At 44.0% G+C, this 27,635-nt stretch overlaps 1 protein-coding gene across 1 annotated transcript in view; it reads right to left on the bottom strand.

The window, feature by feature from the left end:
* Window positions 1-366: 366 nt before the first annotated feature.
* Window positions 367-27,635, bottom strand: part of brip1 (BRCA1 interacting helicase 1) — a 42,252-nt gene continuing 14,983 nt past the window's right edge. The window contains exons 10-20 of the mRNA XM_086260592.1: window positions 27,453-27,585; window positions 27,153-27,307; window positions 26,873-27,047; window positions 26,571-26,711; window positions 26,066-26,227; window positions 13,282-13,444; window positions 12,551-12,672; window positions 3,564-3,676; window positions 3,402-3,484; window positions 2,979-3,296; window positions 367-1,357 (exon numbers count right to left, since the gene is read on the bottom strand). Of these exons, the coding sequence (XP_086116718.1) occupies window positions 627-1,357; window positions 2,979-3,296; window positions 3,402-3,484; window positions 3,564-3,676; window positions 12,551-12,672; window positions 13,282-13,444; window positions 26,066-26,227; window positions 26,571-26,711; window positions 26,873-27,047; window positions 27,153-27,307; window positions 27,453-27,585 (2,296 nt within the window). The 3' untranslated portion in view covers window positions 367-626. The remainder of the gene's footprint in view (window positions 1,358-2,978; window positions 3,297-3,401; window positions 3,485-3,563; window positions 3,677-12,550; window positions 12,673-13,281; window positions 13,445-26,065; window positions 26,228-26,570; window positions 26,712-26,872; window positions 27,048-27,152; window positions 27,308-27,452; window positions 27,586-27,635) is intronic.

The raw sequence follows: 27,635 nt of genomic DNA, 5'->3' as shown, positions 1-27,635 counted from the left end.
GCCAGCAGGGGTCCAACATGGCGCTGCAAAGGCGAAACCTTGTGGCTGTTAGTTTTGCTGATCTGGCCCAGTTGAGATCAAACTGGTTTCTACGTCGCTCGTGAGCTGACATGACTCTAACTCGCCTGCCTGGACTGATGGCTGCTCAGCCATGTTGAAGAGGACAACTATTGACATTAATATTAGTTTAAGTTCAAATTAGTGACAAACTGACAGCTGTTTATGTTTTTATTTCAAATAACCAGCTTTACTCAGCTATGATAAACACACAACCTACCTGCTGCCAGCGGCGTAAGACTCATATCTGTTTGAAACAGACACAAAAACATCAAACTAAAAGAAATTGTCACAAAATCACCACAGGAATAGAGATGAACAATTTTATTGTGAACTAACAAAGTTTATGCAAATATTTGTACTTACTGCACAACAAATAATTACATGGTTGTAAATGAGACTGAAAAAAGGCCCGTCTTTGGTTCACTCAGACATCTAAAACATTCCCCTTCCTCACCCATAATCTACAAACACATCATTAAACAGGACTAAATGATGAACTGAATGTAGGGCTTTCTATTGCACCTCAGCTGATTTTAACATGAATCTGGTTTCCATATTTTGAATGTTTATTGTAGTGTAGGACCTTCTGCCTCGTCTTGCTGTTTGAGTTTGAGACCTGTTTGAGTGGAGGAAACGTTCTGTCTGGACCTGGACAGCCTGCTGCTTCTCTGTCTACCCTCTCCCTCCTCATACTGCTTCTGTCCTCTGACTTCTTCCTTCCCCTGCGACAGTCCTGCGCTCTGCTCACTGACTGAAACAGCACTCTGTCCATCCAGAGCCGAGGCGAGCCCTCGCACGTGGGTCTGCTCAGAGCTGAGGAGCTCTTCGGTCACCGAGGCTGTGCTCGTTGCTCCTTGGACCGACTCTGGAAGTGACTCTGCCTTCGTCTCCTCCTGTGCACCGCCTTCATCTCCTTCACCCTCAAAAAGTTCTGGAGTAAAAAACACAGTCTGGTCCTTTTCGTCTTCGTCTGAACTGCCTGCTGCAGGTGGTTCGTTTTCACAGCTGGGCGGGGCCGTTACTGGAGCGGGCTCTGGAGCCAGACTGGTTTGGTCTCCTCTGGCTTCATCTGAACCATTAGTCTTCAGTGATGCAGAGGCGATCTGCTGGTTTTCTTTGTCGTCACAACAATTGGACGTTTCCTGGCCAGGACTACTCGGTGCACTTCTTTTAAAAATGGGCTTCCTGAAGGTGTGGTTGGTGGGGCTGGAGGTGAAAATGGAGAACAGAGGCAGCGCTGCTCTTTTTTGAAGTGGGAGAGGCTCTTCTGAGGGACGGTGCTGCTTCTTCAACTGGTCTGCATCATGGAAAGAAAATGACATAATTTAACATTCACAAGGACACTTTTTCTCCTTAAAGCAGCTCGAAACTGACAGAACACACGTTTATACTGACAAGGTTTTGAGACTGTCAGCAGTGTGTGCTAGGAGGTCAGTTTATAAAGAAAGATATAGCAAACGTGAGCATACGCTCAATAGAGCCCGAACAAAGGTTAAGAGGATTTAATTAAAAGCAACAGTCCAACATCTGCTCATCAGCTCGCTCCAGCGCCACTCAGGCATGCAAAAGACCTTACAGTAATGAGGCAAGCCACTCAACTGATCCCATGGCCCCCCGCCCCCAACGTCCACTCCCAACTATGACGGGTGGGGGGGGCTACTGCTCCTCTACCACTCTATCCACCACACTGAACTCAAACAGACTAACAGCTCAACCTCGTCATGACCCCAAAGACAATGGGCGTCGCCAAGGCGATGTGCAAACACGTCACCTCGGCGTATTTCCTCCGCGTGATGTCATGCTCCGGCACACCCTTGACAAAAACGATACGCACCTTTTGATCCCCGTCTTTCAAAAGCGTCTGTGCATAAAAGGTCACGATTCATGAAAAATTTAGTTGGACTTGCCTCACACCGTGCAAATCTAACATTACCTCCTTCCACACATCTGCTGAAGGAAAAAGACGTCTGAAAGCGGTAGAAATCTCTCTATTTTCTGACCTTTATTTACACAATTTGAAACACAAGTGAGGACATTCAGCCAACCGGAATTCAAATCAGGGAGTCTGTGTGATACGCAACAACCTGACTACCAGGTCACCCAAGATTGTTGGACACAGATGTGAAAGACTGAACTGTGAAACGAACCCACTCTGTCTCAGTGGAGCTCTATAGCCACGGTTCGGTACGCGTCTGCTGCCTGTACGGTAACGAAGCCCCTTCTCCGTGTTTTTTTCTACATATGCATGAGAGTCCACGGACATCACGGCTACTTCACTGATCTTTTTAAAGGCGTCGTAAGTGCCGGTAAAAGAGACGCATTAAAGCAACATGAATTTGATTGGCACGTGTTCTTACTGCTGTACAGCCTATTGGTCAAATTTAGTATGCTTTTACACAATGCAGCACACCACAGTCAGGTCTGATAACGTAAAGCTTTGCCACTGATTTAGCAGAACGCTTTTAAAAATCCACATAATAACTTTTGTGATTCTTTGAAGGTTTTTGACATTTTTAATGAAAAATAAGTCCTGAGCTGGAATACATCTTCATGTCACTGGTGGCAAAGTATCTGGGCACAGACAAAAATAAACAAATCAAGAAAAATCAGGACTGTATCAAACATTTTCCCAAGTGCAGAAGAAGAAAGAAGAGGATGATATGCACAAGAAAAGGGTGGAAACACTATGGGTGCCTCCATTGCTACTTGGCCCTCAGTTACTTCATCGTTACTGCTCATGTAAACCTCTCGGTACCATTCAAGGCAGCATTATTGGACAGGCCTTAACAGAGAGGACAGAGCCCAGCTTTGATGATCCGAGATCTATACCTGCTGTATTTTTTAGGTCCTTCAATAAGACTTTAAAGAGATATTGATCTTCCCGAAAATTCGTCTCTCAACAGATCCATCAATCTCACCTGCTTTTTCTTTCTGTTCAGCTTTCAACTGTGTATGGGAACAAACGAGGTCGGCTGAGGGGCTTGAGTGCTGCTGGGGTTCAGGTAGTCTGACACATGAGATAGGTATCTGAGGTTCTGAAGCCTCAGGCAGACTATGTCCCTCTGCAGCGGCTGCTAGGTGGCTGCTGGGAGACGAGACAGTAGAGCTGATGGCCTGCCTGTCAGCAGGAGCCCCATCCATCTTCTTCTGCACCTGAGAGAATGCAACCAAAGACTGCATTGCGTCGCTGAAGGTGCTGTGATGCTGGACAAGCTGGCGGACCCATTTAGACAGACCTGAGATTACAGACACACAACAGAGACAAGTGCTAGCAAACATCTTGCAGTGGATAACCAGTGCCATCTAGTGGTAAAAGTGGGCGGCTGAATAGTGCAGAGTACCTGTGATGTACTTATTAGGATTATTCCTGTACCGATCATCCACCAGAATTAGAGCTCCCCAGTCATTCCTGTGGCGAATGCACCTGTAAAATCAAGTGTGGAGTTTTCATTTAGAAGTGCAAAAGGCTCAGTTTTAAATCTGAAGCAGCTGCAGAGGTTTACCTCCCCAGGGCCTGGTTCAGGGCTCTGTAGGCCTGAATCTCATACCAGCGACTGCCTGGGAGAAGACCTCTGGACTTAGAGTGCAGGTCATTGTACTTCATCTTCAGTTCCACCTGAAACACAAACAGAACAACTTTTAAATGTCTGTAAGTCACTTGTGTTGATGGAGAATATTTACAAACAACAGGAATAAAAAAATACAAAAACATTTCATCGAGGCTAAAATGAAAAACAAGAAGCGGTGAAAGCAAAACATCAGGGCAACACGACAGTCACATGCCTTTAGGCAGTGAGTGTCGGGTTCAATTCCCGGCCAGCCCAGGGCTCAACGGCAGAGTTCACCAAAATCAGACTGAGGTAAGAGTCGGGGAGGTAAGTCAGTAAAGCACAGCTCGAGTTAATGAATCAAAATGACTCCATACGGGTCCGTCGAGGGCTTGTTAATGAAGCTCAGTGGTGCTGCAGCTAACTTCTGTGGGGTTTATAAGGAAAGGGTGTGCTCGTATTTTGTTAATTTTTGTTTGTTTGTTTTCTTTTCCTTTACTTATGTTCTAACATGAGAAGCTTTTTTCTATTCAATGTAACCAGTTTTTGTGTTTCCCTTTTTTCTTTTCTTTTCGTAAACTGTATTCATAATAACTCAATAAAAATATTTGGAGTAAAAACTCAGAGGGCTCCTCAAACTAAACTGAAAACGAGTGAAGACGGCTCGTCTTTCAGTCGCCGGTGGTGCGGCAGGTGTCTCTGTTGAGTGTCCCGGGACGCTCAACAGAGAAAGACTGAGATGCAACCAGCAAAGTATGGAGTTGGAGGTCTACGACCCATGATGGCAGCAATTTGCATCAAATTTTGGTTATTGTTGCTCTTTGTTTTGATTTTTTTTGCCCCATATTCATTTTACTGATTCAGTTTTTAAAACACCCAAAAATATAAAGAATGGTAACAAATAAAAACAACAAGCTACAAACGGCTGGTTTCTTCAGACCCAGAGTACAAAGTCAGGGAGTTTACGATGTGTGTGGAGGAGCTGTAAACTGAAAATGTCTAGATTTTTGTTTTTACTGGATGTCTGAAATGATCATTTCTTTACAAAACTAACTAAATATCTGGGTTATAAATCACAGCTTGGTCACGAAAGGGTTTCTGATTTGACTACAGCCAAACATAATACCCTGCCATACATATAACTGTATGGCAACACCTTTGGTAACAAGGATTCATGCACAGTTAATAATTAAGAACAAATTGAATTAAAACAGACTATGAAGGAGAACATCAACTGGGTAAACCTTCCCCCGAAATATGAGTAAGCTTGAAGCCTGAAGTGGTGAGGTATTGCCCGTCTGCACAGACAGATGTATTCTGAAAGGGTAACAGAGGGGCTAACGAGAGGCCATGACAGAGTAGAGCGGAGGTAGGAGGGGGCAGACAAGGTGGTCGAGGCGACATGAAGCATCCCTGCGCAGAAATGCCAGGAAAGCATCCATCCATTTGCATCTGTCGCTGCTGATTTTAGCGCTAACCTTTCAGAATTGACAAGTGAAAAGTTCAGCTGGCGTCTGACGGGATGCCGTGCAGGGCAGGCTGCTGAACGGGGCTCTAACTGCTTTTGACAGGTACCGTGTGTTTGCCCAGAGCCACCAAACACGGGGCCATGACAGGTACGGGCTGTTCCCTCACGCCAATCACGCAATGCCACTGTGGCCTTCCCGGGCTTGTGTGCGTAAACAAACAAGCAGAGTCACAGGAAATCCTAAATGTCACCCTAAACTTGGTTTGTGACTAATCACACCTCACCCAACAAGCATGCAAACATGCGTGCAACACCTGCTGCTACCTTGGAACACACTAAAACCAATAAAAAGGTTTTTATAGGTTGAAGACTGCAAGCCGACGCTTATCAAGAGATTTAAAACAATAACAGAGGTTTTCAGTAGGAGGGACGTCCGTGTGGCCGTATCGCAGGAAGTCTTGAAAACGCTGCCGGGTTCACGGTGAGAGGTTTGCCAACATGTGAGACACCAAAGCAGTTAAAGAATCTACTTCTAGAGCCCGAGAAAGGCCGGTAGCCTCGAGCCGGTGGTGTCATCTAAATCCAATCACAGTCCGTTTCAGTGTTCCAGCCATCACATCCCTGGTCTGTCCCATGTCATCGTCCAATCTGACATGACAGGTTGCATATGTGAAAAAGCCAATCCTGGCTGCTAGCAAATCTAACAAATGTGCAAGAAACCACAAGCTAGAAGGGATTAGTTAAAATGTCAAGAGATCGCTCGCTTGCCTTCGCCTTGTCCTCTACAGCAACCTGTTCATCCCTAAAAACATATATTTGACCACTAGGCATGATTCGCATCCGTTTGAGCTACATTTTACGCAGGGCGTGTGCATGCACGTCAGTGTCAGCGTGCACGCCCCTGGCAGTCCGGGACATCTTGTGCCTGTCACTGAGATTGCTGAGCGCCTCATCTGCCACATGTGGCCGAGCTGACAGCTGAGCGGCTCGTCTCCGACAGCCTCCGTGTGTGTGTGTGCTCACACTCAGGACATCAGACTAGGACATCAGGCTATCGCACTCCAATCTGCTCATGGATCAGCTCACACTAGAGCTTCATACAGACCTACTTATTCTTTAATTGTTCCTCTCAAAGGAAATATCCATGACTAGTATATGGGCTCAAATTGTGGTCATAAATATTTTGTACTTGTAACTCAAATGCGTAGTTGTGAGCTGGATTTTGTAACCTTGTAACCAAAAATATCAGAAAATGTTGTTTGTGCATCCACAGATGAGACTTTGTTACAAACTGTTTTTGTTAAGGTCTGCTCACAGATACATTTATGCTGTGTGAGTTTCAACTTACAAGTACGAATTTTTCTTGCTTTCAGCTGATTGGTCAATCACAAATTTAACAATCCAATCAGAGAACAGATGGGTTTGGCTGTCGGTGGGGTGCTTTACTGAGCTTCAGGTCCTCCAGCTTCAAACTGTATTTCCAGGTAACGCAGTTTGAAGCTGGAGGACCTCTATAGGAATATCCCATAGGGGTCATACAAGCTAGGTCCCTTAACCTTCGGTAGCTGTTGAAAGGATAAAGTTGAAATACCATTATTACTTTAACACACAGTCAGGGCTGACCCGGGACCACTGCTGCGAGTCACACTGTGCAGCATAAAGGCCCTTTCGCAACAGACGCACTCACCGCTGACTAAGAGCTAAGGATCCAAAACTTGTTGCGCTGGCCGCTGTGCTCTGTCGTGTACTAGATGCACCTGATCCTTGTCGTTCCAAAGCATGTATCTCTCTGTCTTTATGTCCTCTACAAGAGTTTGTGTTGTATTATCTTCAAACGTTCAATAAAAACGTATGGCTCATTCATAACGAAGAAAGCTTTGTAACTATCACAACTAGTGAAGAGTGTGTCATTTCCACAACAATGCTTCCCCCCCCCCCCCCCCCCCCCCGAGGTCCACAGAGCCGCTGAAAAGGCTCCGGAGGTCCCTGTGTGAGCACGTAAACCTGCAACAACAATTCACCAAACTCGGACACGCACAGAATGTTTTCCTTGTGCTGATGAAGGAAAACGCCGGCATGTGAAAGGGCATTTCCCCTTCCAGGACCTGAAGCTCAGTATAGCATCACTGACAGCCAAACCCATCTGTTCTCTGATTGGATTGTTACATTTGTGACTGACATGACATTGGCCAATCAGCTGAAAGGAAGAAAAATTGGGTCAAAATTTGTACTTGTAAGTTGAAAGTCACACAGCCACGGTGTGCGAGTGCAGAGTTTTACACGTCGTTCTTTGCTTCGTGTCTGTAAGCAGACCTTAACAAAAACATTCTCACGAACAAATTCTCATCTAAAGATGCACAAACATAACATTTTCAGATATTTTGGTTTACAAGGTTACAAACTACTCACAAACTCACAACTACACATTTGATTTACAAGTACAAAATATTTTAGTGCTGTCAGCGTTAATCTCGTTAAAATGGCATTAAAGCCATAACCGCATCAACGAGGCAAATCTCCGTTAGCAAGGATCGCCCCGTGTGTGGGGCTGGACCGCGGTGCGAGTTAACCGCGCTAAAATATTTATGACCAGTTTGAGCCCATACTAGTAAAGTCAGGCTGCGGGACTGAGCGTAAGGTTGAAGCTTGCTGATCTGACGCTTAAGTTCAAGTTGGCAGTGAATGGTAAACCACATCAAAAAGAACGTAGAAGCTGAACTTCTGCTTCAAAGTCGTCTTTGTTTCACAAGTTTTCTTGGTAAAAATCAGCTCGACTCTAGTGTAGGCATTAACTAAAGGTCTCGAGTCCTCTTTAAATTTCATTTTGGTCTTTGTCTTAAGTCAGTCTTGATTTAGCCACGATTACCACCTTTGATTACCAGATCTCAAAGCTGCTTGGATTAAAGGACACGCACGGCACCTACAAGGAGTAGCAGACGCGTGAGGGTGGAATTGGCGAGCTGCAATGTAATTGAAGAAACATGTTTTTGAGGTGCGGATATGTATTTAGTAAAAAAATTGGGTGAAAGGAAGCTACTCTAGCTAATGACATCACGATGACATATTGAAAAAAAAAGAAAGTGACAGTATGTTGGACCTGGACACAGCTCCTCAGTGATATTACCCTAAAAAACATATTTAGAAGAATATCCTATGATTGTGGGGTGCGGACAGGTGGGTGTGGGTTCGCTGAGCTGCACAAAATGCAAAGCAGACAGCAGACCCCGAGCTGCTGCAGGGTTGGAGGTTTCGGGGGGGCTGACTATCTATCCACCCCCAGGACTGCATGCTGTGTGTCAAAGCTGGACCAGCTGTGCGTAGGTGCAGCTATCACACTTCAGCCGCGCTCCCAGGACTTTTCCAGGCTCTTTTTAAATGTGCTAACAGAGTTAACAGTAACAGAAGGGCAACTGCATACATTACGATAACACCTTCAGCTAACAACAACATGCTAAAACACAAAGCTGTCTCAACCTTAAACACATGCGTCTGTAACATGCAACCATGCAAATCTTTTAAAGTGTAAACTTTAGCGTTTATGTTGAAATGGTTCATCCTTCTGTAGATGATAAATCATCTTCAACCTGTGTGGATTATTTAGGACCAATATTTAAATAGCTCTTGTGAAAAAAACAAAACATAGTCACCACCAGGACAGCTTTTAATGAATCCCTGGTTAGACTCATTTGATCACATGGTCACGGTTGCTTGTTTTTAGCATTAGACGTCTGAGAGCTGCTTTAACAACACGGACAGTTGGTTGGTGTTGTTTCTCTGAGAGAATAAACAGAGTTTTAGACACTACTGAATAATATCACGAGAATGCACTAACAAAAGAAGAACGAGGATTAAACAAAGGATACTCATGTGTTATGTAGAAGTACTTCAGCTACTGATGACAAAGCCACATGTACAGTGGCTTGAGCGTGCCTGGAGCATCCATCAGCACCTATTCTTGAGGAGTTCCATGAACTCTCCAACATTCTGCTAAAATCCCCGTTATCCATTCGTTTTAAAAGCTTACAGGCAAATGCTCTCGTGTCTCTAATAAAGGGCAACCACAAAGGTTGGCTGTGTTCTTCATTAAACTGAGAGAGATGCCTTATCAGTTGTAAGTGTCTTTTTATTGCTTGTTAAACCTACTTATTGTTTGACTTACTCACGCAGGACGTGACTGTTCACTGTAAAAACATGCCATTGGAAAAACTCAACATAAATGTAATACCACCTTTGGCAAGGCTTTCTCTGCAGAGGACTTTTCAAGTTCAACCTTTGATCTTTGTCACAATAACACAACAGGCCAGTAAAATGCTACGTGCTCCAGCGTCTACAGGTTATGCCCGTCTGGGAATGCAGGCCGCGCAGGCATCGAGAGCGCTGGAGTAGTTTAAATGGAGAGAACAGGGCTTACACCTCTTATCCTAGCAATGGGGTGCTGTCGTATAACAGCAGAATGAATGCGTTAATGTGTCTGGGTCCATTTGTGCTCTCAGGAGAATGCACAGGTTAGCACTAGTGCATGGAAGTGACTATGTAAGGATATGTCACATATGTGTGTGTGAGCCTGTATGCATTAAAGGAATGTCACTGTGAGACATGCGGAGTAAACGTGATAGCGTGCTAATACATGAAAGGTGTGCACAAACCCAGACACACTAAGACTGCTGGGAGAAAGCAGCATTACTCCTGGGAATTAAAGGCAGGAAAATCAGTGAGTAAAGAAAACGTTTTAATATGAGAAAGAAGAGGTCACATGATCAGCTCGTGAGGCACTTATTCGATCGTCATCTACACGTCAGAATTATCAGTGCATCTGTGTATTGGGTCGCTATGACCGGGGACAGAAGAGGCTGGCTTCAGGACACACACTCTGTGTAATGAGCAGAACTGCACCATGACAAAGATCACACTTCTTTGTAGCTGTTTCAGAAACAACATTAGTACAACTACAGGTAAGTTCTGTAACAGCTTTGGCTGCGTGCTGGTCTGGAGTACAGAGCCGTGTGTTCTCACAATGCTACAATCTTCCCAGGAGTGGATGTACCAGCAAATTCATCATAAGGTCCACCTGATGTTCAGAGCAACATCTCAGACTCTACGGGCCTCAATTGGCATGTAAAATTTAAACGTTTACCAGAGTGCACTAAGAACTGTCAGGAGACAGCACGTAGCAGCTCAGCTTAGGTTTGCAAACCTCGTGACTTCTGGAACAACGGCCTTTTGACAGATGCAAAGCACCACGTTTGACAAAAACCAAACTGTCAGCACGGTGGCAATGGGATAATGATTTGGGCTCGTTTAGCAGCCACTGGACCTAATAGAGAAAGCTTGGGCAAAATAGGGTCATACAAACTGGACAGTGATATCGAGCACATCAGCAAATCTACAACCGAATGGCTGAAAAATAAAGAATCAAGGTGCTTCATACATTCTGCACAGAACCCCATGAAAACTTTATTTTGTCATATCTACAAATATTGACTGATCTGTTAATGGCTACATTATTATAACTTTTGTTTGTTTGAACTTTTCTGTCCCTTAAAGCAGCTGTTATGTGTCTGACAGAGGTCTGTGTGCTAGTTTAGCATGTTATGGGAGCTAGCTACATAGGCTCAGAGTCATTAGTGTCAATGTCCTCTTCCTCTCAACAGTGTAATGGGGTTAGCTCAGAGACCTTTAGAGCTCCCAGGGCTTCTCTGGGGGCTGCCTCTGTGGCTGAAAGAGAAGATAAGAAGAGGACGGAAACACGACTAGAGTGCAGTACAAAAAAGATGGAAAGACAATGTGAAAGTCAGGTTTCAAAGTGATGATGAAAACAAGCAGACCGTTATGGATTCCAACACATTCAGTCCACAGTAAACAGAACGTTTGACAGCCAGTCTTTTCAAATATAAATGACATTTTTATGACTTCTGTCAGACTGCATCCAAATGCATTGTGTCACATTGCTGTATAAAGCTGAGACTAATAAAAATGAACTAGCTCCTTCTGCTACAATGGAAGCTAGCAATGCTGGTATAAACATAAGTGATATAGATGGGTCTAACGTGACTACAGTTCTGACACTGGGGAAAACTACGCTAACAACTGTGTTCTTGTTGTGTAACTAAGGAGGCAAAAATGAAGGACAGTCACGGTGAGAAGCAGGAGTGTCAGCAGGCCACCTGGTCACGCAGCAGCGATCTGTCTGTGGAGCTCTGCGCATGTTGCAAATAAACAAAGGCTGTTGATGCACAGTGTGTCATTAGAAATGCAGCATCTTCATGCTTGGTCAGCTCCACGTCCCCCTTAACTAGCTTTAGCTTCCTCAATCCTCCCCCCGGTGTTATGTTCCTGTTTCCTGTCTGAAACATCGCTTTCAACATACTGTGAGTCGGCTTTTATTGTATTTATTCCATAAATTTGTCAGCCGAATGAATATATAACACCATATAATTCAGTACAACCAAAAACCAAACCACAGCAAAACTGTACAAAAGAGCCAGAACGACTCAGCCACACAGAGCCAATCAGAGCAGGATCACAAAGTGCTGGGGCGCACAGTTCGGAAAAGTTGGCAGTGCTTTGCAGACAATAACTGTAGGGGTCCAAACCTCCTCTCACACTAACACTGGCACAAAACTGTGAACTGGGCGCTTGGACAGCTCTTGGACCCACTTCTTCAACGCTAAAACCAAGAACACCCCCCAAAAATCAAACAAATAAAGAAAAATCAGCAAAATTGAAGACATGCCCTGAGAGCTGACAGAGGTGAAACTGACAGCTGAGGTGAAAAGCAAAGGTGAAAGGACCGAGGAAGCCTCAATCAGCCACACATCTTTCTACCCTGACAGAAAAGGTTAGTGAAAGCTTCATTGTGCTCTGACAGCAGGATCAGAAGGAGTCAAGGGGAGGAAAGTGGGAGGCAGGAGGGGAGGAAGGGACTCAAACTTAAAGGTCAACTTTATCTGCTAAGGACAGGCCAGACACGGCAACATCGCTTTGGGATTCTTTTTCATGGATCACCTAAAAGGGATGCTCTTATTTGGTGTGTGTTTGTGTGAGCGTGCACGTTCATGTCTGTGAGTTATCGTGTTCAAAGTGTTCAATACCAGAGGCAAAGAGAAAAAACTGAAGAGCAAAGAAGGAGATGCTTACAAACTAAACAGGCCCAACCTACACTGTGCTGCCAAAGCCACCCTTTCTTTACAAACAACTGCTTTACAGGTTTTGCACAGGCACTGTTAAAGGTGGATGACGCTGTGTCAGTGATAAACAGGTGGAGAGCTGCAGATGTTACATATACTGTTACATGTCTAACACTTTTTAAAAAAAAATGATTTCTATCACATCACACTTCATGTTTTGCCTAATTATGTAAAAATGATTCACATTTTGGATTTTATAACATTAAAATCTTACAACATTTTTATAGCCTGAGTTCCTGCAGCCCTGAAGCACACGCCCCACAGCTTGTTGTTGGGATTCTACTTGCCTGGAGGTCTTTAATGTTGGGGAAGGGAATTCCAACGGCGACTACTGCCCTGGCGTTGTCGTCCGTAAAATCAAGCCCTTCGCTCACTTTACCCCTACACACAGCAATCAGCAGTGCACCATCTGTATCAAACAAACACACGCCATGAGCCGTGAACATGACGTGGGAGAAGGCGTGTATGTGGTGCGCAACTATGTTCGAGTGGTACGACTCATTGAAATGGATGCTGGGCAGATCTAGCATCCATTTGAAGGATTCATTATCCAAGTTTTTGGATAGTAAAACAATTTCTGTCATTTACTTTTTTAGCCTCTAAACACAGATGTAACAAAGAAAGCAGAGAAATCCCCAACAATCATATGACCCCCTATGCCTCCCATTCGACTTTTAAATACTCTAGGAACAACAAGTAGGCCTGCAGTGTGAGAGCGAAGTGCTCTAATGGGATGATATGGTACTACAAGGTCATTAAGATAACCTTAATGAGCTTATAGATCCTCGTATAAGAATAATATTAAATCACAGCCATTGACAAGCCCCTTTCCAAAGAGTGTGTCATTGGTCATTGGCCAGTTTCTTATTAAGATTGCTTCTAACAGAGGCACACAAACTTTGTGACAATAACAATAACCTGCTGAATTCTGGATTATTCAGCTGTGGATTATGCACATTGAATCACTAGTAAACAGCAGCTGTTCCAGAGTCAGCATAACAATGTGTATCAGTCTAACCTTTTTCTTCACAGTATTTGATGGCACTGTAGTACGTGTGAAGCAGCTCATCAAAGTCTCCCTTGCCTCCACCACCACGGGGCTCTGTGATCACCGTTTTCTGTTGCTCTAGCTTGTCCCAGAGACCAGTTTTGGTCCATCGGTCTCTCAGTTTATCCAGCATCTGATTAGAAAACAGGAAATACATCACCACAGAGGATTTTAGCAAACAGAATGTCCATCCATCCATCTTCTTCCGAACCACCTCACTGACTCCTTTCGATGTGGAGGAGCAGTGGCTCTGCTCTGAGCCCCTCCCGAATGGCTGAACCTCTCACCCTATCTCTAGGGGAGAGGCCAGCCACCCTTCGGAGGAAACTCATTTCCACCGCTTGTATTTGCGATCACTACCCACAGCTCGTGACCATAGGTGAGGGTAGGGACGTAGATCGGTAAATTGAGAGCTTCGCTTTTACACTCAGCTCTCTCTTCATCACAACAGACCGGTGCAGCGTCTGCATTACTGCAGCCGCTGCACCAATCCGTCTGTCGCTCCCTTCTCCCATCACTCGTGAACAAGACCCCGAGATACTTAAACTCCTCCACTTGGGGCAGGGTCTCATCTCTGACCCGGAGTGGGCACTCCAGCCTTTTCCGGCTGAGGACCATGGCTTCAGATTTGAAGGTGCTGATTCTCATTCCCACTGCTTTACACTCGGCTGCGAACCGTTCCAAGGCGAGCTGGAGGCCCTCACCCGATGAAGCCAACAGAACCACATCATCTGCGAAAAGCAGAGATGAGATTCTGAGGCCACCAAAGTGAAAGCCTTCCACCTCTTGGCTACGCCTAGAAATTCTGTCCATAAAAATTATGAACAGAATCGGTGACAAAGGGCAGCCCTGGTGGAGCCCATCACCCACCAGGAACAAGTCCGACTTATTGCCGGCTATGCAAACCAAGCTCTTGCAACGGGGAATCACACTCCTCAGCCTCCCTGGGAAAGTCTATGCCAGGGTGCTGGAGAGGAGAGTTCGTCCGTTAGTCGAACCTCGGATACAGGAGGAACAATGCGGTTTTCGTCCTGGTCGCAGAACACAGCTCTATCCTCTCGAGGATACTTGAGGGTGCATGGGAGTTTGCCCAACCAGTCTACATGTGTTTTGTGGACTTGGAGAAGGCATTCGACCGTGTCGCTCGGGGGGGTCCTGTGGGGGGTGCTCTGGGAGTATGGGGTGCCTGGCCCATTGCTACGGGCCATTCAGTCCTTATACAACCGTATTTCACAGGCAGGTGTGGGCAATTCCTTCGTTATGTCATTATCAATTAAGCAGACAAAAGGCCTGGAGTTGATCTGAGGTGTGGTGCTTGCATTTGGAAAATGTTACTGTGGACAGAAAACATGTGGTCAAAGGAGCGCTCCATGCAGGTGAAACAAGCCATCCTTATGCTGCGAAAATAGAAAACAAACATCCGAGAAAGTGGCACAATATTAGAAGTGGCAAAATCTTCAGTTTGGTACATCCTGAGAAAGAAAGAAAGTACTGGTGAACTCAGCAATGCAAAAACACCTGGAAGTCCACGGAACATAATAGCAGTGTATGATCGCAGAATCATTTCCATCTCTTCACAGCAGCCAGTTACAACACTGTCCAGGAGGTCAGCGTATCGATATTCAAGTCTACCATAAAGAGAAGACTGCGTGAAAGTAAATACTCAGGGTTCAGGCCGTTAGCCACTCATAATCCTCAAGAATAGAAAGGCTAGATTGGACTTGGCTAAAAAAAAGCAGCACAGTTCTGGAAAATCATTGTTGGACAGAGTAAACTAAGATCAACCTCTAACAGAATGATGGCAAGAAAAAAGTAAATGTACTGATTCTTTTATAGCGCTTTTCTACTCTCCTGGAGTACTCAAAGCGCTCTCTACAACACGCCACATTCACCCCATACACACCCATTCACACAAGCACTATTATCTATACTGTGAGTGCTTTCTAACTATTATTCAAACGCATTCATACTCCGATGGATGCATCGGAGAGCAAGTTGGGGTAAGTATCTTGCCCAAGGATATTTGCCATGCAAACTGGGGGAGCCAGGGATCGAACCACCAACCTTCCGATCAGCAGCTGACCTGCTGGAAGAGGAATATCCTTGAATGGTCAAGCCAGTCCCTGATATTAGCCCAACTGAACCTGCATTATACTTGTTGAAGACTAAACTTTGGACAGACCGGCCTACAAAGCAACAGCAACTGAAAGCCGCTGCATCCAAAAGGAGGAAACCAGCATCTGGTGACGTCCACCAGTTCAAGACTTCAGGCTGTCACTGGCAGCAGACGGTCTTCAGCCAAGTATTAGAAATGAACATTTCCTTTTCAGTTTTAATTTGTCCAACTGCTTTAGTTCCTCTTTCTGTTCAACCCACTGAATTAAAGCTGAAAGTTGTTTCATTTAAATTTCATTGTGTGATGCACAGAACCAAAATTAGTCCAAATATTTATGGGCCTAACTGTATATCTGCAAATAAGTAACCCACCATCTTCAGACAGTGTCAATCTGTACCCTGTGCAAGGTACCACACTGTGAAATATTAATACACCTTCGAAGTCTAAAACAACCTTGCAACAAGAAAAGCAATTATGTTTGCTCCTGTGTCCTCACACTGCTTGGATTTCTTCTCTCGACTTTAACTTGGCAGAGAGCTGATGTATTCAAACCTCCTCTGCAATAAAAATCACTGTTGCTGTACTATTGTTAGCGCAAAAAGTCAGCAGCTCTCCGGGGAGGCACATTGATCTAAAAGCCCTCATCCAAGCCCCACTCGTGTTGGTCCTGTGCAGATTACATCCTTGAATAAGCATGGCTTCACAACCAGAAAGAGGCTTCACTGGCGTGGAAATGTGTTAGAAGGGTCAAATAAAAGTTCTTCTCATAGTCAGCAGAAAACTTCTTAATGGGTTAATAGTGTCAAACTGTCGATCGTAAGCTAGCTGCAGGTGAGACCTTCGGCTGGGAGGAATGCAGAGGATATTTGCACACTTGTAAACCTATTGCGTTCACCTGTGTTGCAACCAAAACACCACAAACCAGCAGACCTCAAACAGCACAGAAGTTTACTTTTTGGGTTTTGTGCAGTACTGAGGAAAACAACAGAAGCAAATGGGACAGCAGGGGAGCGCTGATATATTTTTGCAATCCAGTGTGACGGCCCCACACCGATCAAACGAAGCGTGGGAAAGATTTCATCAGGTTGGTGCCTACTAAAGCAAGCGAGGTCAGAATGTTTGCATCAATAAAACATGACTCACTCACTAAATATGCAGCATTACATCAACAAGGACCCCCCTTACGTGCATCTTCAACTCAGCAAACTGTTTGCCCTGCAATTGCTTTGCAGTGCAGTCTTAAGCGAGAGATGAATAATTCAGGTTATGTACTTTAGGCTGATCTACCACTAAACAAAACAGCCATTATCTGCCAGGCTGCGCTTGGAAAGGAGGTGATTCCACATGGAGATGAGTATGGAGACAAAATGTTCCTACTGATAAAACTGATGTGACGGAGTCTGACGGTGTTTTATACTCACTACACAAAAGGTCGGGGTTTGTATTTTTAGCAATGAATAACACAAAGGGCCTTTCAAAATAAAGGTTTGTGGTGAACACTTTAGTCGCGGATCAGTTTGGGCAATCTAACGTCTGTAATCTGATTGGTCTCTGTATTGATCACCTAAAGATGATGACGATCGTCACAGTTCATCAGAAGATCATGGGGTTTTTAAAGGGATAATAGTCTCCTAATGCACAGACAGGAGACCAGTCTCGACTACAAACTGATCGCCTGGGCAAAAAGGCTAAAGTCCTGCAGAGAAATTAAACACAGAGGCCTTGGTAACCGCACTAGAATCACCATCTGGCAGTTAGATAAGCCCTTTTCCCACCTGATTGGCCGAGACATGGAAGTACAACATTGGTCCAATAGAGCAGCGGTCCCCAACCCCCGGGCCTCGGACCGGTACCGGTCCGTGAGTCGTTTGGTACCGGGCCGCGAGAGTTGAGGCTCAGGTGTGAAATGTATAGTTTTCAGGGTTTTTATCGGTTTCCAGCGTTATTTTGTTATCGTTTTTATCGTTTACTCGGTTTTCCTGGGTCTTTTCACGTGCGTTATGAATAAATTTTCTTTTTTTCGGTACCGGTACTAGTTTTATTTTGTTGTGTTTATCCGCGACACCTTAAAGGCCGGTCCATGAAAATACTGTCGGGCATAAACCGGTCCGTGGCGCAAAAAAGGTTGGAGACCGCTGCAATAGAGGACTGCGGTGGCTGTCGACTGCAGCCCCAAAAGGATTTGCGTCCTCCTGTCATGTCATTTTCGCAATTTCTTTTTAAATTTTGGTAAAGATTGTACAGCATACATCATTAATGCGTTAAAAATAATGAAACGAAACAAGAATTGGGTGCTTGATATTTAATATAATTCTGCCTGAATACTTCACTCTTCTTGGCAGAATTAATACAGTTCATATAGACTGGTTGTTTTCCCGGCACAGACCCGGCATGGTCCATAGCGTCTGACCACAGCAGCAGACCTGACCCTGGCTTTCAAACCTTGTGTTACTCGTGTGTGGTTCCTCACATTTACAGAGTTGTTTGTATATAGTGTGTAAATTAGTTGACTTGTAAATAGACACTGAAGGGCTGAGCTGATTTCTTATTTTCTTGTACTGTTTCCTCCTGTTTAGGGAGTTAGGTGTAGAACGTGTCTTTTGTTTGGTTTTTGTTTCACACCTCCTTTCCTGACTTAGCTTGTTTTTGTTTGTTATTTTGTCCTTTGTTCACCCCAGGCTTCAGTTTTCAGTGTAGACACAAATAAACCACCGTTCACTTCAAAGGTTGGCTTCTGGGTATGGTTCACTTCCTTTCTACCCCTTATGTTATGTTCCTGTACCCCTAGACTGGGGCGTAACATATGGGATCATTTTCCTGTTGGATCACAAAATTGTGTCCAAGTTTCAACCATCTAGTGGTTGATCTGAGGTAAAGTTAAAGAATTTGGAGCTAGTCCTCCTTCATTGTTCTACTTTATGAAATGTGTTGGGGTGTCGAACTCCAGGCCTCGAGGGCCGGTGTCCTGCAGGTTTTAGATATCACCGTGGGTCAACACACCTGAATGAAATGATTAGTTCATTACCAGGCCTCTGGAGAACTTCATGACATGTTGAGGAGGTCATTTAGCCATTTAAATCAGCTGTGTTGGATCAAGGACACGTCTAAAACCTGCAGGACACCGGCCCTCGGGGCCTGGAGTTCGACACCTGTATGTTAGTCAGTCTATGACTGCTGTCAAACAAATCCTTTTATACTAGCAAACAAAAAATACCGGTTGCAGTTAATTATGTCCACTGGGAAGAAGTTAAAACGGCTTCGGCAAGTTACTGTAGAACCTGCAGCATTATTTTTTAAAAGATTTAAGTGATTTTATGTATTTTTCACTCTGTGTGGATTAAACGAAATCTAAAATCAATTCAAACTTCTGCAACATCTGTCCTGTACAAACAGTCAGATTTACCAAAGTTGGAATCGCCAAATTACCACGACATTCACACAAGGACTGCGGATTTTTCTTATTTTTTAAACACAATCACATTTTATCAGCTTATATCCTTATACATGCTGTCTTTGTACTATTCCACTCTCTTCATTTACATTTCTCAAATTCTTTAGAATTGTGGAATAATTTGGAATTTAAACCACCCAGTGGGGGTGCCATAGGAATACTTGTCTGCATTTCTTTAACATATCTGTAAATGGGTTAGTATGGAATAAAATGTGTGATGCTATCAAGATGCATGGCTGCATGTGTGAAAGTGACCATTGTACAGTCAAACAAATCTTCAACACCTTCAACAAACACTTTCAACCAGGAGTGTGAGACACTCAACACAGAAACTGCAGCCACCAAAATGACAGACATGAGCAGCATCATGAATAATTCAGGGGCATCATCTGAAGACCTGCTGTTTAGATGTCGGACCTTGGTTATAAAATGTTAATCTAACGAATAAAACAGAAAATTCTCCCATCCAGAATTTTATCATCAACTTAATTTAAGAAAAATAAAACAAGTGAGGCTTACCAATTCAACACCATGGAGACTATACTCGGTAAAACTGCTCATTTTTATATTTGTATAGGTATATATTGGTTAAAAAAACCTCTAATTATAATTATGTTTCACTGCACATCCAGGAGAAAAGCATTTATTGAACTTGCTTCTAAAAAGCAGCAAAGCTGTCATTTAAAAGTGAATTTATCTGTGAACCACCATGTTTAGACTTCAGCAGGGATCTCACAGCAGCAACGTTATGATGCCCGTACAACATGAATGGGAATGAGCAGTATTTAGCACATAGGAGAGCACAACAGTGTTAATAATGCATTGCCCTTTCTAGGCATGGTAGGTGCAACGCTCAGCCTCTGCCGTTGACGCAGTAAAGTGGGCCAGATCCTTCTGCCAACTGGGACGGGGTGGTGAAACAACGCGGCGGAAGCAGTGAACTGTAGTCTTTCTCGCACTTTTACACTTCCCCTCTCTTTCTCCCCTTACTATCGCTCCATCTTTCACCTCCTCTGCATCTAGCCTCACTCTATCTCCTTTCCCAGATCCCCTGTGTCAGTGAGCTACGTGGCGACACATCAGAGCTCCTCTAGTGCCTGCTGAATTATGGAAAGGGATAGGAGGCAACGGCATTAATGAAACATGCTGCTAGGAGCCACATTTCGCAGTGGTGAGGGGAGACGTGTTGTTGCGGCTTAAATTATTCACCCTCAAAATATCACAGCAACCATCACGCCAAGACTGGTGGCGAGAAGCCACCTGCCACCTCTGAGATGCCGCTCTTCCCTCGTCGTCTGCCCGGCCACATCGGCGGTGACAACAGAACGCTGCAAAAACGCTGCATGCTGCCCAAAGAGGAGGACGTCGTCTGCTACGACATCATCTAATTTTCATAAGAATAAATGTCAACTTAAGTGTTTTGAAGCATTATTCAGTTATCTTTCATTTCATTATAAAATGAGTTATGGTCGTAATCTCCACTTCGATGCGGTGGATCCGCTCAAAACTCGAACCTTTACTTCATCAAATGCCTTCCAAGGTGATTATAAAATAAAGTCCAGATAATAAGAAGTATCCACCTGCACCAATCACAGCCTGCCAGGCCTTTACTATCATCTCGTTCTCTTTATTGAATAAATCTGAAGATTTTTCTCCTCACAACTCCTGAGGTGTCTACCACAGTTTGGCCTAGTTTCATAGACCCATAAGAACTCTATAGGATTAAAACCAATGAATGCATTGGCAGATTATCATCTTAAAGTTCCAATCAAACAGCATCTTCAGGTCGTGTCATTGGACTACAAAAATGTACAAAAAGCATTTTCTCCATCCAACAGCTTTACATTTGTTCCGAACTCTCGAAAATCTCATTTAAAACCAAAGTGAACAAGAGTTCAGTGAAACATTGTTACAATGTTTGTGTCTCTGAGCCCAGCTTTTCTACTTTGTTCATATTTAAAGATGCGTTTAAATATGAACAAAGACATAAATGTTTAAAAACATATTTTAATTTCAAAATGTTGCTTTCTTTTTAAAAGGCATCACCACACAGATCACATGTTGTATTCAGACAGAAAGGAATAGCTACATTTTTACTGCACTGCTGGAATCACAATATAAGAGACGCTGTTAAGAGTTTTCCTAATCATAAAAAGCTGTTGGGGGTTTTACACACACATACTCACAGTGCATAAAGAAAGACGAGGCTGTGCAACATTTTTGCCATCTGGTAAGCAAAAATGTACTTCATGCTTGAGTAAATTAAACGTCTTAACCAAACCAAGCAAAACCAAAGATCTTATATGAAGGAAGGTCAAGGAAGGAATTTCGGGGGCACCAAAATTATTAGTTTATTTTATATGTAGGAAAAACCGTGACAGTGTGGAAGTAAAATGACATAACGCTGTGTGCATATACACATTAGATGTGTTAGAGACTCCCATCTTCGGTTTTGGAGTTAAACTGTTGGTTTGACAAAACAAGCAATTGGAAAATTCCATCTTGAGACTCGGAAAACTGTGACGGTCGTGCTCATTATCCAAAATGCAAAGCAGCACTGCCCTATATTTGTTTTTACATGATCTGCATATGTATACTTTATTTCATTTCATTTATTTCAGTCGCGGTGACACGAACAAATCTTTGCTACAGTAGATTAGGCAACAAAGAGATGACTCGCGCACCATTTAATATGTGCTTTTTAACTCTGAAAATATGAGCCTTCCCGAAAAGAAGCCCCAGCTTAGTCAGACAGCCGTAACGCTGAAGTTTCCACTGTAAAAACTCAAATAAAACATCTCGGCTCTAAAACAGCCAGGAGGGATATGCTACACTGACCCACGCTCCCTAAAACAGACAGCGGCAGCCCCACACGTGGAGCTGTGATTGGTGCTGCTGAGGACAGTGGTGTTGCTGGGTGTTTGCTCTGTAGTCCGCTTTGACTTTGATTTGACACAAACTCGGCAGAGCCAAGGCGCCGGCGCTGGGTGCGTCTTCGCGCAGACAGGGAGGCGACATCACCTAATGGCCCTTATCTCAGTCTCCTTTAAAAGCATCTTTTATTCCCCACCATCTTTTCACCTCAGCAAAGCTCTGCTTTTTTCTTTTAATAAACCATCAGTCTCCCACGGAGCATCGGTCTCTTCCCTTGGCGGCTGAGACCAGACGGCAAAGCCTGCTGTGGTTTTAATGGGCATTAACTGGGGGACAGTTGAAGCCTAAGTGTTAAAAAGGGAAACTGTGATTATGGGCTTACATGTTTCTTTATAAAACTAATGCTAATGTCCGCTATAATTCCAAGTCATTTTTTTCTAGTAAAACGCTTAAAACTGCACCAATGCAACCTGTGTACTGTTGACTCGTATGTGTTTATGTGTGTGAATGTGAGGGCAGCAGCGTCTCGAGGGACACTTCTTTGGCACACTCGCCTCACTGCTCTCTCCGTCTATCGCAGAAGCAGCTTTGCACGAGGGGTTGATAGGCATCACCTAGACACACTGAACAGGGATGTCTGAAGATGACCTTTCTGTTGACTATGCACACATAAAACGTGCACATCGCAGGCCAGACGGGACTCAGCGGCACCAACGAGGCCTCCGCGGACTCCAATTAATACCCCAGCCCTTCATATCCCCTCATCTCCTCATCTTTAAGAGCTGACTGCAGATTAAATATTTATGCATCAGCACAGAGAGAGAGATAGAAGACTCCTACACGGCTATCAATAATAAAAAAACATCCCACAGCTCATAGTCGCTGCTCGGTTGGCATCAGAGGCTGACAAAAAGGAAGGTAAAATGAGAAAACAACAAGGCTCAGAGTCTTAGCTTTCCCTCACAGTTTGCAAGCTGGTGTCATCGGCTCTTTAAGAGTGCAACTGGATAGCGAGCCAACAAGGACTGCAGAGAAATCAAATCAGCGATCACTGCGTGGGACATGCTGAAATTTAAGTCCAACATGGACCGCGCACACGTGCCAAAGGCAAAAGACAGAAATCCCAAAGGCAAAGCACAGCTGTGAAAGTCCTCTGTTTGACTCATCCCAGCAAAACAAGACATCAGTGACGGCTGGCTTTCACGACAGTGCGCCTTTCCATTTCAAACAGGAAGTGAGTGGAGAAGATAACAGCACGAGTGGTGGCCCACAGATGAGTGGGACACTGGCTGAATAAGTAAGATTTAGGTTATAAAAGATAAAGCTGATGATGTATTCATCAAAATGATTGCGTGCGATTTGAGGCAAGCAAAAAGTTAACATAACGCGGTTTCTTTTTCTCTTTGCAGGTTGCACGCTAAAAAGCACAACATGCATCGTATCATTGCTCCAAATGTGTCTGACGTGACTGACAGTCAAGGATTTAAACATTTTCCTGCTGCGTGGACGAGCCTGCATGCACAGAGACAACCATACAAGGATATCCGGTCTCAGTGACAAACAATATACAGAACCAAGAACAGAAAATATCTCTTTGGCTTTAACCTTTAACACACAGGGATTGTGCACATGTTGTGCTGCATATTCACTTCTGACCTTTTAGCCATATGTAACATGAACATGTACCACTGGAACGCTACATATGACTGAAAATAAGAAAAAAGCTCCACCTTGAGTGGTTCAGAGTGCCAAAAGATCAAATTGTTGGATGGTTGGACTTTATTCGAAAATAAATATTTCAGGTTACTTAAAAACATTTAGAGTGACTTTTATAGGGTTTCCTGCAGTTACATGTAACACTTTGGACAAGCACCCACGATGTCGTACGAAATCCACTCGGCTCTCTGTAAGCTAATGTGACAACTGAGCTACGGTGGACATGAATGATTCAGAGCCAAAAATGAATGACAAACGTAGGGGGGACAAAGCCTCTATGAGCGCGCTCTCAGAAGCAGCATCATTAACTGAAAGAGAACACACTTCTGTGAGGATGACGCCATTTTTCCTTACAAGCTCCTCCATTGATCAGTGGAGATCTGTTGTAACATGCGATACGGCAGCATCTTCACAGTGGGAGTGGAAGGAATGCCGTCCCTTAAAGAGGTACTTTGTCTGTCCCATGTTCTTATACATGCCAAAGCATTGCATGTTACCTAAATCTGTGGTCTCTAGCGCCTCCCAGTGTTAAGCTACAGCACTACGACTCATTTTCAGTGTGAATTTAACATCATGCAGAGGATGCCTCCACACAAAACAGATCGTTTGCTTGTAATTGAAAGTAAAAAGACAACAACAGTTTTATTTTCATTTATACTGCATTTGTTTGTGTTTTTAGGGGACTATTCCTTTGAGCTTAATAAATAATGTTTAATAGTAAGAAGAAATAAAAATGCCTACATTAAGTCATTTCTAGAATCTATTCTATTATGCACAGGAGCCAGAAGCACGACTGCAGATTATAGTCGAGTCGAGTCCTGAAGCACCAACAAAAAATGCTAACTGGTTACTTTTACACACTAAGCTGTCTACACATTGGTAAATAGGCTGTTTCTCTCACAAATAAAAACAGCTTTATATTGTAAGGTTACAATCCTACAATAATTCAAAGAGAACCCCAACAATCGGATGCTTCCTATGAGCAAGCACTTGGCGACAGTGGGAAGGAAAAACTCCCTTTTGCATCATGGGAGTCCCCCAGCAGCCTATTGCAGCATAGTGAGGATTCAGGGTCACCTGATCCATCCCTAACTATATGCTTTAGCAAAAAGGAAAGTTTTAAATATAATCTTAAAAGGTGGGGGCTGGTTCTGCACAAGAGGGGTGTGGAAGCTGAAGGCTCCGCCTCCCATTCTACTTTTAAATACAGTGGAACCCCGGGCTTACGAAGACCCCATTTAGTTACGAAGGCACTTAACGGCAATATTTCTGCCCCTGGTACGGCAAAATGCCCACGTAAGGTAAAGCCATACCTCCCGGCTAACGTCTTTGAGCGTGTTATTCACCTTTTTCTTACTTGCAGATTAGACTACTGCAATTCATTGTATTATGGTCTAGATCAGGCCACCATCCATCGTCTTCAGATGGTTCAAAATGCAGCTGCTCGCCTGCTAACTGGTACCAAACGGAGAGAGCATATAACCCCAGTTTTAGCTTCTTTACACTGGCTTCCTGTCTCCTACAGGATCCAATTTAAACTTCTACTTTTTGTTTTTAAGTCACTTAATGCCCGAGCCCCTCCTTACCTGTCTGAGCTCCTCTCTGCCTATGCTAGCTCAAAACTAATGCTGTCCATCCCACGGACTAACCTCACATCCCGTGGTGACAGATCCTTTTCTGTGGCAGGTCCCAGACTTTGGAATAGTCTCCCCTTAAATATTAGATCTGCACAAACACTTGAGCAATTTAAATCTTTACTAAAGACACATTTCTATGCCCTGGCTTTTAACACACTATGACCCAGGCATTCTGGTCTTATTTGAATTAGTTTAGTTATTGTTTTAACTCTTTTACTGTCCTATTATTGTTTTTTTACTGTTATTATTGTATTACATTGTTGCTTTTTAATACCATTTTTATATTGTTAAGCACTTTGTGCAGCATCGGCTGTTTGAAATCTGCTATATAAATAAATTTGACCTTAACGAAATAGATAAAATAGAAAATGTCAAAAAATTAAATAAAATTCCATAATGTTATGTACATGTACACATACGTATGCTTTCTTCAACTCCGCCACCTCTTCCTCCACCAAGAACTTCGTCTTCAGCCAGCATTGCATAACTCAAAAGGCGATGGAAAAAGGTGCTTCTACTTACGAAAATTTTAACTTACGAAAGACCCTCTGGAACGAATTAATTTCGTAAGTCGTTGTTCCACTGTACTCTAGGAACCACGAGTAAACCTGCAGCGTGAGAGCGGAGTGCTCTGTTGGGGTGATACGGTTTTAAGATGTCTTTAAGCTGGAGCCTGATTATTCAAGACTGTGTATGTGCAGAGAAAGACTTTCTGGATTTAACAGGGAGCCAGTGAAGAGAGTAAAAGGAATTACTAGTAACTAATAAAACTACTAACCAGATAATCGACCCCTGTGGGAGTTTACAATTATTTTAATTATTAAAATATTAAGTTCATAAACTATTTTATGAAAAAAATTGTGAAGGCATTGTAAAGAAGCGTTACAAATGTACAAACGCTAAAAGGTGATATTTACTAACTGCATGTTTGGGAGGAGAAGGTTTAAACGGCACATTTACCTTGTAGGAAGGCAAAAAGCAGAGCACACCCTTGGCCATGACCTGGCAGACGTGGAGCAGCAGGCCACCCACTTCATCCTGGAAGGCATACGTCTCTGTGTTCTGAAAGGTGGCACAGAGCTTCCTGCCTTGAGGTCCTGTGCCAACAGTGCCCACCCAAACCTGCAGAGATCAGACATATTTCTTATCAGAGACACAAACGTGACGCACTGTTCCACTCTCATGTGTGCTGCTTGATTAGTCTGCTAAGTTATCAAAGGTCAGCTTGTCAGCATTCCCTGTAATCGTATTAAGAAGATCCACAATAAATCAACTGTGCTCCAATTTGTTAGGTTACGCTGACATCTGCTGGACAAAAGTGGAACAGCGGAAGTGGAGAAAAGACATGTAAAGTCTTGTTTAGTCGTAGCATGCTATCATTAAATTAGAGCTGAGGTCAGAAAGCCTTGTGGAGCCTCTCACTACATATTTTTTCATAATGAGGTTTATGGGTAAACCCACTCACCTGAGACTTATTGATCACATGGTTGGCCTCCAGCTGGATGGAGAATTTCACACCAAGTTCAGAGGAAAAGGAGTCCATGGGTGACAGGGTTCCAGAGGTCAACACAATGCTGTGCACAGACCCACTCAGGTCAGAAAAAGCCTTGGAGGTTCAAACACAGAGAGAGATCATGTATGCACGGCCAAAACACCTGATGTGATGGACAAACTGCTAATCCTTCTTTCATTAAAGTTACGGCTTTTTCCTGTGTGTAGCCTCAGTAATCAGTTATCAATCTAAGTCAGCCAAGTCGACCGTCTCACCACAGCAGGGTTAAGGCACCAGAAGCTCAGCGTCAGGACTTCAGCCTTGACCCGGACAGTCTGGCGTCTATTACGTGGCCGAACTATAAAGCCCTGGGCGTCGGGGACATCGGGGGGAGCCTGGTTTGTCCAAGCATAGCTCTTCTGCAGAGCAACACGATAGTCGTCAGCAAATCTACAAATACACACAGAACAAGCGATTAAACCGTTAAACCAGAACAAGAAGGATTCATCTATGGCAGCGGCATCACTTAGCTCACATCCAGAGCGTGTGTCTGACCTGCAGCTGTCTCTGAAGAGGAAGTCGAGCACCATGAAGAGGTTTTTGAGCACAGTTGCAGTAGGTGGGCTGATGGTTGGAATCTGCACCACGTCTTCTCTCCCATTAACGACTCCAACACGCTCCTCCTTCTCCAAGACTGCTGCCAGGTTTTGCTGTCACACAGAAAACGCAAGAACGGAACAGTGTTGTCCACACGACAGCCTGGCAATGTTAGCGTCGCCATGATTACAGGATGTTCTATGTTAGAATGAATGAACCGTTTGGTGCTGCCCATTCTGGTCGATATGCTGTGCGTACCTTCAGAATGTTGAAGGTGTCTGCAGTGATGCCCAAAGTGTGAAAGATGCCCACTATATCCTTCCCACTCCAGACTTTACCGGCAGTCTCATAGCCGCGCTCAGACATCAGGCTTTGGCTCTCCTGGATCCAGCTGGAGTGACAATCAAAAGACATCCTGAGTGCGCGTGCTCGCTCGCATTA

The sequence above is a fragment of the Aulonocara sp. 'chitande type north' Nkhata Bay genome, linkage group LG14, assembly GCF_057382095.1.
Source record: "Aulonocara sp. 'chitande type north' Nkhata Bay isolate Kocher_YH1m ecotype deep benthic linkage group LG14, A_spYH_male_GT1.1, whole genome shotgun sequence".
Classification (NCBI taxonomy): domain Eukaryota; kingdom Metazoa; phylum Chordata; class Actinopteri; order Cichliformes; family Cichlidae; genus Aulonocara; species Aulonocara sp. 'chitande type north' Nkhata Bay.
The sequence above is the reverse complement of the archived record's forward strand: the minus strand, read 5'-3'. Positions and strand labels throughout refer to the sequence as shown.